The sequence below is a fragment of the Rhamphochromis longiceps genome, linkage group LG10 (genome assembly GCF_057381845.1).
Source record: "Rhamphochromis longiceps isolate RC_006_pf linkage group LG10, R_longiceps_female_GT1.1, whole genome shotgun sequence".
Lineage (NCBI taxonomy): Eukaryota > Metazoa > Chordata > Actinopteri > Cichliformes > Cichlidae > Rhamphochromis > Rhamphochromis longiceps.
Window position 1 is genome coordinate 16,894,630 of NC_140566.1, and position 12,039 is coordinate 16,906,668.

The 12,039-nt window shown below is 41.0% G+C and overlaps 2 protein-coding genes across 5 annotated transcripts; one reads left to right on the plus strand and one right to left on the minus strand.

Moving 5' to 3' along the window:
* The first annotated feature begins 1,657 nt into the window (after window positions 1-1,657).
* LOC146660610 (uncharacterized) lies at window positions 1,658-8,062 on the plus strand. Of its 4 annotated transcripts, none has more exons than XM_085420562.1 (5): window positions 1,658-2,272; window positions 6,286-6,408; window positions 7,106-7,316; window positions 7,405-7,464; window positions 7,938-8,062. In XM_085420562.1, exons 1-5 carry the CDS (start codon window positions 2,119-2,121, stop codon window positions 7,960-7,962), a joined length of 573 nt encoding a protein of 190 aa, XP_085276688.1. In that variant the 5' UTR covers window positions 1,658-2,118; the 3' UTR covers window positions 7,963-8,062. The 4 variants fall into 4 exon arrangements, with proteins under 4 accessions (XP_085276688.1, XP_085276686.1, XP_085276689.1 ...); XM_085420560.1 differs by having other exon boundaries at window positions 7,883-8,022; XM_085420561.1 differs by having other exon boundaries at window positions 1,659-2,272; window positions 6,286-6,381; window positions 7,883-8,022.
* A 2,156-nt stretch (window positions 8,063-10,218) lies between these two features.
* On the minus strand, window positions 10,219-11,660 carry LOC146660611 (U11/U12 small nuclear ribonucleoprotein 35 kDa protein-like). The gene is made up of 3 exons (XM_085421648.1): window positions 11,595-11,660; window positions 10,530-11,100; window positions 10,219-10,486 (listed from the first exon to the last, which is right to left on the minus strand). Exons 1-2 carry the CDS (start codon window positions 11,658-11,660, stop codon window positions 10,549-10,551), a joined length of 618 nt encoding a protein of 205 aa, XP_085277774.1. The 3' UTR covers window positions 10,219-10,486; window positions 10,530-10,548.
* Between the last annotated feature and the right edge of the window lie 379 nt (window positions 11,661-12,039).

Consider the following 12,039-nt stretch of genomic DNA (forward strand, 5'->3'; position numbering starts at 1 on the left):
CATGTGAAATAGATGACACTTTCAACAGTTATGTCCAGATTAAGGGGGACTACAGAAGTGTGTATACTAAAAAAAAAGAGAGAGAAAGAAATTTAAATAAATACAGCATATTTGTGCTTCACAGTCAATTCAATTTTATTGATATACCGCCAGATCACAAGAACAACCTCCTCAAGGTGCTTTATACTGTAAGGTAAGAACCCTACAATAACACATAGAAAACCCCAACAATTAGCACTTGGCGACAGTGGGAAGGAAAAGCTCTCCTTTTACAGGAAGAAACCTCCAGCAGAACCAAGTTCACGGAGGGGCAGCCACTTGAACTGACCCTGTGTGTGTGTGTGTGAATGACTGGAGGGAGACAGGACAAAGACAGGCTGTGGGAGAGAGACAGAAAGTATTAATATTTAATGATGCAGAGTAGTGTACAAATACAAGGAGAGCGAAAAAAGATGAGTGAAGAAGAAACACTCTGTGTATCATGGAAAGCCCCCAGAACCATAAACCTATTGCAGGGTAACAAAATCTCCCGAATCCAAACTGGGAGCTGGTTCCATAGAAGAGAGGCTTGAAAGCCAAAGACTCTGCCTCCCTTTCTACTTTCAAATGCCCAAGGAACCATGAGTAAGCCAGCACTCTGAGACTGAAGTGGTCTGTTGGGGTTATATGGCGATACGGAGTGGTTGATTCTCAAGCTTTAGCTTACATATTGTGTGTGTGTTTGAGTCAGATATAGCACATTTTTAACCCATTGCTCAGTACGAGTAACATGTCCATGTCATTCTCCCTTATAGTCACTGCACTTTGTCCCACATTTATTTGGTCCTACGTTTATTTGGATCTGGTCACATTAGTTGTCATGCATTGGGGGTACTGAAATACAGTAGGACGTGTTCTCCTGGAGTCTACCACTGGGATGTTAACAGTGGATTGGTTTCTAGGTCCTGTTGGCTGCCTGGGACCTCCATAGATCAGGTGTGCTCTGGATTCTCAGTGGGCTTGTTTTGTTGGGGAAAGTAGCTTAATACCTTTGTTGAGCAGTTTTTGTGGTCTGGTTTTCATCCACTTGTAGAGGCTGCTGTTACTGGGGAGTGTAACTGCGATGGGATGCATGACTGGTCTGCAACAATGTCCAGGTGGGTTGGTAAGTGTCAAAACACCACCCAGTGCCAGCACCCAAAGTATCCCAGATGAACACTGCATTGTAACAGGCAATCAGTGTTAGTTACCCTGTAGTTATGTAGTTAATGAGGTGGCTCATCGATGTACAGTACATCTAGGCGTCTCTAGTTGTCTGTGAGGAAAACGGGGTTTAAAAAAAAGAGAAAAAAAGGGAAAAACGGCAGGGTACTTTTTAATCCTTTAACACATCAGCTGACATACTCAGTTCCTTGTAACGCTTTCACTTCACCCGGAATATACTGACAATTAGCGCTGAAATGAAACAGATTTTCAGGACTTTAATTTGAGCTGTTGTGTTATTTAAGTATTTATTCATAGGAAAATAATTTATTTAAAAATTTGCTCGAGTATTTTCTATTATTAAAATTATTGTTGTTGTTGCTGCCGCTGGTGTTCATATTGTTAAAAACCTGTGGATCACAGAGTTATCGGCCCATTTGTATTCTTTGCCAAGTTTTCCACCAATTTCAGCACGCGCCAGCAGGAGTCTCCCGTTCCCATAGTAACAAGACTAGGATCCGTCCGTAGACAAAGTTAGCCAGTCTTTGCCGACTTCTTTCTTTGGTGCGACCAACATTAAGCCCTGTTAGTTACTCTGCACGGCCGTACGTCCGCTTTGCTTCACCTAATAAGTAAATAAGAAGTCAGCGCGACGCCTTATATGAAAGTAGCGACAGTAAGAAGGCTGGAGAGAAGCTGCATGGAGCTCGTTGTATAGCTTAGCCAAGCCTTCTCTATCAGAGACTCTGTTGTGTTCTTGTGTCCGGAAGTTCTGCTGGGAAAAAAGTAAGAAAGGCATGAAAAAGAGTAGCTGGAGGAAATTTCTGAGAAATTTGCTCGGAGCACACTGAAACACCGTTTGGTGTCTCGCCGAGGAGGCAGAGAAGGCGTGGTGCTGTTGTTCTCTCGTAATTAGCGGCGTGTATTAATCTAGCGATGGGTCTGCCGACGCTGGAGTTCAGTGATTCTTTCCTGGACAGCCCGGATTTCAGAGAGCGGCTGCAGTGCCATGAAATAGAGTTGGAGCGAACCAACAGGTTCATAAAAGACCTCATCAAAGATGGAAACATGCTCATATCTGCCCTTAAAAGTAAGTACGCGCTGATTAATAGCTGATTCTTGGGAGCGAATGTGCTTTACAGTTTGCAGTGATTTATGCAACCTGATCCAAAGGGAAGTCCTCTGGGTATCATTCCAAACAGAACCACTGTAGGGACTTGAACCTTGAGTGTCTCATTTTTCATTTGTGTGTGTAGTATGAGCAGGACAGTTTGGAAGGTAGTTACAGTGTTATGCACAGTGTAGGTCTGTGATATACACAGCAGCTATTGCGCGAGTTAATAATTAATAATATTTGTTCACCTTAATTTGTTGATGTAGGTCACCTTTACAATATTGTAGTCTGCTGTTACATACAGGTTTTAACTAGCAGAAAGCAGCAAACAGCTGACAACTGCCTTGAGGGCCCAAAACAGCAGGACCACCGCCTAACCTCCACCCACCAAGCTACTATTGGGTGTTACCTGATTTCGGCTAGATTACTGAAAATATATAAAAAGACCATGTCCACATTAACTATATCAGTGATGTTTTTGATTTTTTTTTTTCTATAAACAGTGGGTATTTTTTTTAAAAGTGGCAGAAGAATGTTCATTTAGCTTGTTTTGCTTGGGTATTAGTACTAAACCTAAAGGCACTAAACTCTCAATTTCTTTAAAACAGAGGAAAACTGGAAATATTCACATTTTTGCACATATGAATCTTTATTATTATCACATTTGGGGTTTTTCCTGAATACAATTTTTTTTAAACGCCAGCCCCAGAATACCTTGTATTTATTAAATGGTTGGAAATAACTGGAACACGCAAATGCTATGCAAAGAAAGTCTTAAAGAAGGTTGCTCAGTCTCATGGCATTCACCATCAAATAACCTTACATAGTACAGGTCAGCCCCCAAAGATCGTGTTAATGACTGTGTGTTTATTAATTTTGACACCTTCATTTGACAGTATAAAGGCACATGGCTGGGTTACTGACTGGGTGCCATATTCTTGTCCTGATGACAGCTTTCAAACAGCATATACCTCCTTGTTGTTTGTAGTGTTTGATTAAGGTGGGGGGGTGGGGTTTTTGGCTCACCTGTTGGCTGAGGTAGAGGAGGAATCCTAAAAAGGGTGAAATGTAGACTGTTGACTCTTGTTCCCCTTTTTTAACCCACTACTTTGGAGTGATTCCAGTTAAATCAAATCAAATCAAATCAAATCACTTTTATTGTCACATCACAGCACATGTGAGTGAAATTCTTGTGTGCGAGCTTCACAAGCAACAGAGTTGTGCAAAATACAATAATGTAAACAAGCAAAACACAAGAATGGCTACATCTGAAACTAATAAATATATGTACAATATATAATAGTATATGCATTTCTGGATGTGTATACTAAATATTTTCCTACGTGTGTGTGTGTGTGTGTGTGTGTGTGTGTGTGTGTACACATATTTTACAAGTTTCACAGTTTCTGAAATCTTTCCAGTTAGGTCTCTTTTTCACAGCTTGTTTACTTTGCATATAAATTATATAAAATATGCTTAATGACAGTGACAATTAATCATTCACACAGACCTGATTTTTGTGACAACAAAACAAAGTTTTATTTCTGTCTGTTTATTTAGTGATGTGCACCGAGATTAAAGCGAGATCAGAAATAATGACGGTAATTTTGAATCCTTTTGTTATTTCTTGACTAGGACATTGTTTCTATTTCTGTTTTACTCTTTTCAGTGTTTGAACTTTCTTTCTTTTTTTCCTTTGCCACTGAGCTTTTTTTACAAACACTAATTTAGATGATTAAAGCTGACAGTGGAGGATTTGAGAGCATAAGTAACTTTATCTGTTGCTGGTATGAAGGAGCAGCAGGACTTTACCTGCCACTGTTGGTGGTTCGCCCCTGTAGGGTCTACTGCGCAGAAAGAATTCGTGGTGGCGACGTGGTTGCTGCAGGCTGGCATTTTCAAAGAACATTTTGTCTGCTGGTTCCTGGATCACTGGCATCACCCGATGTTCTAAATCTTTGGTGTCTGCTCCTAAAAAAGTTTTAGAAAAGATGCATTAAAAAGTAAGACAAAAAAACTATCAGAATTGAATTTAAAAAAAAACTACCAAATCCAAGAATAATAACTATGAAATTTAAAATGGAGGGCATTGTGACTGTAATGCTTACCTTCCTTTAAAAAAACACATAAGCTTTCTGCCGTGTTACCCTCTACTTCCTATATTTCTCTGCACTGTGAGTGTTTGTGTGCCCGCTTATACAAAGAGCTTCTTAAAGCTTGTTTACTGCAGTAGTCATGGTGTTCTGTTGTTCACCGGTGGCTGGCAGATAGAGCAGTAACCAGCTGGGACAATAAAGCAGATGAAGTACCAGAATGCTGAAACTTTGGTCCGTGAGTTCAGTCAGACAGGTTTAAAAGGGAATATGCTCCAAAATGAGAATTTTTATAAGTAATATTATTAAAATAAAGGCTGGATGACCATTTTTTAAAAACTGATTCAACTAGGTAATAAGTAAACTAGAAAGTTGGCCAGAGACTCCATTCTCCACTAAAGCCAACGATCTGTTTTTGAATTTAAAATAAAAGTGATCTGGATTCGCTTCACCTGTCCACCAAGCTTGACTTGGTAGTTTGTCTTGCTGACAGACAGGCATAAAATATCACCACCCGTAAGCTAGAAGTGCCGAGCTAAGCCTTGTTTCCAAAGTTAATGCGTTTAAATGTCTTGCAAGGGTGGCTGCACAGTACCAAGTGTGATGATGGCAAAATAAATTTGACCACAGCAGTGTTAAGTGACACACCAAGCCAAGAAAGGAATGGGAAAAAAGAAGGGGGGAAGAGAAAATGACAAGTTTCCCATTCAGTAGTTACCCTGGGGCATTTGGCTAGAACTCAGCAATGTTCCCTGCGTCTTTGACATGAATCCAGCATTACTTTTTTCACATTAGAGGGCTTGTTTGAGCCTGCACTTTTCAGCAGGTAGTCTTATATTTATGGAAAAACTCTTAAGTGATGCAATCCTTTTTAAGGTATTTTTTTGTTTATTGTAAATTCCTCACAAGCTTGCAAATCACTTACTATAATATATGACAACAATAATCTGAGGTGTTGGCGGAAGATGTCATTTTAAACCCTATTTGTCTGAGACTTTTACCACTATGTTGTGCATTTTCAGTATGTGAGTGTTATTTTTTTTATCCTTTTTATCCAATTTCCCCCAATTTTTATCCGTTGTTCTCCTAACCCACATACTGAGTATGTCTCGGTACAAGGTCTACCGAACCTCTGAATCTCGTGGTGCTTCTTTTTGTTTTTCGAATGGTTTTTTTTTTTTAAAGGGAGAGAGCGGCATGACAAAACTAATTTCAAAAAACAAAAACCCTCTGCATCTGGTGAAGAAAGTTAAAATTACAGAGTGAATCTTAGGCTTCACAAATGGGAACGAAGATGAAAATGAAAGCTGGGAAATGTTCTCAAGTCTTTCCAGGGTTAACATGGAGGTATCAGTCAGCAAAGCTCTGTTCCCACCACTGCACTCATCACCCCCCACACCACCCTCCCTCCCTCCCCTTGCACAAATAACTCCATTAGTTTCACGGCTCCCAGTGGGATCAAAGAAAGAAATACAGTAAAACATTGCATCGTTTTTTTCAAAAATGAAAGAAAGTTCAAACACTGAAAAGAGTAAAACAGAAATAGAAACAATGTCCTAGTCAAGAAATAACAAAAGGATTCAAAATTACCGTCATTATTTCTGATCTCGCTTTAATCTCGGTGCACATCACTAAATAAACAGACAGAAATAAAACTTTGTTTTGTTGTCACAAAAATCAGGTCTGTGTGAATGATTAATTGTCACTGCCATTACGCATATTTTATAGAATTTATATGCAAAGTAAACAAGCTGTGAAAAAGAGACCTAACTGGAAAGATTTCAGAAACTGTGAACAGCGTTGGGCTACATGTTCTGTGCTAACTGGAATCACTCCAAAGTAGTGGGTTTAAAAAAGGGGAACAAGAGTCAACAGTCTACGTTTCACCCTTTTTAGGATTCCTCCTCTACCCGGACACACCTGCTAAGATGGAGACCACATCACGTGAGGCTTTCTGCTTCAGGCCTATCCCAGACCAAGATCCAGGCAAAGGTCAACAGACTTGGCTCACCCTAGAGAGTAAACTCATCATGTCTGTATAAAGATAAGACTCATTTATGATGGCACAGTGCACGCAAGGCTGTGGCTTTCTGTTCAGTGCATGTGTGTGTCTTGGAAATGGTTTGGGCAGTGTGCTATGAGTGAGAAGGCAGAGATGGTAGAGATTATAAAGGTGATTTTGTGATTAAAGCTTAGATTAAAAAAAACCCTACACTGCCATTAAACTGAAAAACACTGTAATAAAGTATTTAATACCTCAAATAGAACATAAGAAAGACCATATAAGGTTAAATGTGAAAATGCTGTTATAGACACAGAGCATCTGGAGGAGTGATATTGTTTTCTCTGCTGTGCAGTGAAATTCCTGCCACTCTTACTCACAGACACAGGATTGGATTGCCCTCAGCAGTAATTATTTGTGTATGTGTTCCCGTGTCCTTCACACAGCTCTGCGACATCCAAAGCAAATGATTTATATTCATAAGAACATTTCATCTCATTTATGTATAAAGTATTATTCTCTCAAGATTAAAATGAAAAAAGCAAATAGTGTAATACATGTAGTATGATCAAGAAAGTAAGAAAGTTTATTTATGGAAAGTGTGATTACTGTTGATGAAATTCTGCCTTTAGCAAAGTTCTGATTACCCTTCAGCAGGCTGTAACACACAACAGGAATCTCACCATTCTCCTCCTGCATCCTCATGATAAACAGGAAGAGGAAACAGACGCGAGGACAGAGAAGTGAGAGGGAATGAGCAAGAAGGCAACCGTGATCACATGTCAGCAGCAGCAAAAAACGAACAGGAAACAGCCCAGATGCAGTCTCAGTATCAGAAAGACTTCCCTCCCCCATCCTCCTGCCACAGGAGGCGGACACCTGCTTTCCCGCAGCCTGACAACATTGGCATTAACCCTGCGTTCAGGTGAGAGCAGGTTTATCATCATCACAGTGTCCTTCATGTAGGGAGCAGCTACTCTGTATCTGCGTGCTCTGATTCTTCTGATTCACAGGATCAACTTCAGCACGGTCCAAAGAGAGACTTACCCAGGCTGGCCCATCGTGAATGTCGGGTACGGTGGAAGGCAAAGACCAGCTAAGCATGACTTCTAAGCGGCAGTGGAAATCATCTTGCATGTTTGCATACATGCATGATTAATATTAAATGTCAAAGTCATATTTAACAAATGCTTGAAATTTGTCTTGTCCCAGCATGTATTCCCAATAATCATACAGTAATAAACACAAACCAGTGGAAAAAAGCCTCAGTTTTCAGTGTGTTTGACGTATATGTGTTTGCACTAACTTCATTGTCTCTTCGTATAAATAACACTACAATTGACAGCTTACTACTCAGAACATACTTGGAAATAAAAGTCAGTTCTACCTCTTGTTTTTTTCTGGTACATTAGAGAATTACCTTTTAATGAAATAAGAGATTCATTTCCCGTCATCTTTCATATTGATGACTTCAGAAATACTTGTGCACAGTTTAAGAATCCACCCAGTGACCCATAACCGAAAGCTGATTGACCTCACTGGGCAGGACCGAGGATCAGATGGCTGAGTAAGAGCTGAGTAGCTGGTCAGGGACTTCATCTGCTCTGCACTACCCGACTCACTGGACCCTCTACAGTTTGCATACCGCCACAACAGGTCCACTGATGATGCCATAGCCCTGACACTACACACTGCCCTGTCACACCTGGAGAAGAGAGACACGTATGTGAGGATGCTGTTTGTAGATTACAGCTCAGCATTCAATACCATCGTTCCCTCGAAGCTGGACAGGAAACTGCAGGATCTAGGACTGAGCAGCTCCCTCTGCAGCTGGATCCTTAGCTTCCTGTCTGACAGACGCCAGGTGGTCAGACTGGGCAGCATCACCTCATCCCCCATCACACTGAACACTGGTGCTCCACAGGGGTGTGTACTGAGCCCTCTCCTGTACTCACTCTACACCTACGACTGCACAGCCACTAACAGCTCCAACATCATTGTGAAGTTTGCGGACGACACTACAGTGGTGGGTCTTATCACCAACGGTGATGAGACGGCTTACAGGGAGGAGGTCAGCGCCCTGACCCACTGGTGTCAAGACAACCATCTCACCCTCAACGTCGCAAAGACAAAGGAGTTGATAGTGGACTTCCGGAGGTGCAGAGAAGTACACACCCCCATCACCATCAACGGCGCTGCTGTGGAGAGAGTGAGCAGCTTCCGGTTCCTTGGAGTACATCTGGCTGAGGATCTTACGTGGTCAGTACACACAAACAAAACAGTGAAGAAGGCGCAGCAGCGCCTCTTCTTTCTCAGGAGACTGAAAAGATTCGGCATGAGCCCCCGGATCCTCAGGACCTTCTATCACTGTGCCATTGAGAGCATCCTCACTGGATGCATCACCACCTGGTATGGCAACAGCACCGCCTACAACTGCAAAGCTCTCCAACGAGTAGTGCGGTGCTCTGAACGGATAATTGGAGGTGAGCTTCCCTCCCTCCAAGACATCTACAGGAAGCGCTGCCTGAGGAAAGCGGGGAGGATCATCAAGGACTCCAGTCACCCCAGCCATAAACTGTTCAGACTGCTTCCATCAGGAAGGAGGCTCTGCAGCATCCGGTCCCGTACCAGCAGACTGAGAGACAGCTTCTTCCACCAGGCCATCAGACTGCTGAACACGTCATAGACACCTCAGCTTCACTACTGGAACTTCAACATTATGCACTCCACACTGTATATAAATGCCACTTGTTTTGCACATATTCAACTCTGTATATTTTATATATTTTATTATTATTATTATTATTTATTTTTTTTTTTTTTTACTATTTAATTTGTAAAAATGTGTATACACACACACACACACACACACACACACACACACACACGTAGGAAAATATTTAGTATACACATCCAGAAATGCATACACTATTATATATTGTACATATATTTATTAGTTTCAGGTTGGCCATTCTTGTATTTTGCTCGTTTGTGTTGTTGTGTTTGCACATCTCTGTTGCTTGTGGGGCTCGCACACAAGAATTTCACTCGCATGTGCTGTGCCAGTGTGCCTGCACATGTGATGTGACAATAAAAGTGATTTGATTTGATTTTGATTTGATTTGAGTAAGCATTTGATTCAAATTCCTGAGTTGCATGTATATGGAAAAAGGAGTAAATGTGTTTGAATACTGAGTTTTCTTCCCTCAAGTATAAATCTTGCACAACACATCATTACCAACTCTGAAAACAGGGGTCACATGAGGCTACACTGGAAAACTACCCAACTTGGGAAATCTTAAACATGTTGCAACACTTTGACAAACAGTAACACCTTGGATTTCAAAACAATGACGAATTTTATTGTTTATGATATAATCTGATTTACATTTTTTAAAAAGAAATGGGGCTGACAATGTGCTCTTAAACTTATGCTTTTTTAAAAACAAAACAAAACTGCAAACTCATTTTACATTGCGAGTCACATATAGCCTTTGACCTTGAGTGGGCCGGACCAGCGAAACTTCCCTTTCTGTCAGTGAAAAGAAGTTTAACTATGCATTTAATCCCTGGAATATCTTAATATCAGAAAAAGAAATGCAGTTTTGTTTGTCTCAGTTTATCTACATGATAAACAACATTCTGTAGTAAATGGGGAAAAAAGTCTGTTGGGACTTAAATTGCAAGAAATAAAATTTGAATTGTATATGTGGGGTAATAATATTTATGATAACTGTATAAAAATACAGTTCCGATTTCCCAAAGCAATCCAATTGGACTCTTAAGCAGTGATTCTGGCTGCTGGCGCTCATGTTTGACATGATGGATGTAAGTCTCATTTGGCTGGACACCACCCGTATTGTAATTTTTTCGCTAGAATAAAGACTTGTAAAAAAAAAAAAAACCCCAACAAAACACAACAACCCTACTTTGTCATTCCTGAGACTTCCCTGAGAAGAACTGAATATGACAGCCACAGGCAGAGTCCTGATTACCATACAGTACAATCTGAAGAATATCAGCATACAAAAAAGTAACCTTTCACACAAACAGTTATCCAAGTCACACACTCATTCACTGTCCTCCTTTGAAAGCCTTCAGCTGTGCTTTGAACCATCCGTCAGTCTTGCAGTAGCGCTGAAGTGCAGCCACATGCTTCATCTCCGGTCCCGGTGCCTGCTCCTGTCTCCGTGCCTGCGGTCATCCCACTCTCGGCCTCTGTCCCGGTCATCTCTCCTTCCTCTGTTGCCCCACTCTTCTGTTCTGTGTCGGTCCCGATCCTCTCTGGCTCTCCCGCTTGGTCTGCCCCACTCCCTCCCTCCACCACCACCACCACCACCACCTCGTTCCTGCACCGGGTCTACCCCGAGATTGATGGGTTTACGGAAAGGCCTGTCCCTGCCGCCGAACCGCAGCTGTCCGGATTCCTTTTTCCCTCCAAGCCCGCCGCCGAGCCGCCGCGGCACCCATCCTTTAAGAGTCCTCTCTTGCTCAAAATCCACGAACACTTCATGCTGGTCGACCACCAGCTTGTTAGCTGTCCCGACCACAGATCGCTCCTCTTTGTACTCAATGAAGGCATATCTTTTGGAGAAACCCGTGACAATGTCCCGGACCAGCCGGAGCCGCTGGATGTCTCCGTACTTAGAGAACACTTTGTGTAGTTTATATGAAGTAAGGTTTATTATTATTATTAATAATAAATAATACTTTTTATAAAAATAAAAAGTTTATAAATAAAACTTTTTATTCATTGCACAATACTGTCACTTTTTAAAAAAAAAAAATAATTTTATATAATTACACCATAATCAATAGCATAGATAGTGACAGATTAAAGGCAATAGCATTGTTGTGTTATTAAGCCATTGGTCTAGCATGTGCAACCAGGACACCGATTCCTTGATTCTACAAATCATTCTTCCATAATTCTTTTTGATAGTGCTGGTGGAAAGTGCCTTAAAACTTTTACAGATGTTAGACTGAATCGGACATTGCTAGAAAAAATATTAGAGCCCAACCTGATTCCCTCACTGTGAGAGTCACAGCATCCTGTCAGTGTATGTACTCCCTGATTAATATGGCAAGGAATGACTTATTTGAATGCCGCTTTTTTCACATCTCTGTAGGCCAGTCTTTTTAGCTACACCACAGAACTCTCAAATGTGCATTTATCTTGTACACAAACGCCTCACAGCTATACCATACCATCGACAGTCAGCTGTGGACACTCTCTTTCAGCATTTGGTTGCTGTGCACTACGTTTCATTTGGAGTCATGAGGGACATGTCTCTATTTCTATGTCCAGGACCAAAATATGTTGGTTGTAACAAGCGGTTATTTGAGTTACTGTTGCCTAATAAAATGGGTGGTAAGTGTATAAAATTATCTAAAAAGACTGAATGTCAAATGCTATCCAAGTTACAGGTGCCTGAACACTCTTGGGACAATGCATTACAAAAACATTCTTTAATAAAACACTGAAACCACAACAGCTTCTGCTCCACGGTGAATAACTTCTTACAAAAATTGTGAACATGCTTCACTTCATTTTTCTGTACAGTTCCATCTGATACACATGGTACAGTATCAAAAGGGTTTGGAAAGGTGAAACAAATTCTTCTATGTAGTTTATTTAAAAAAGAACT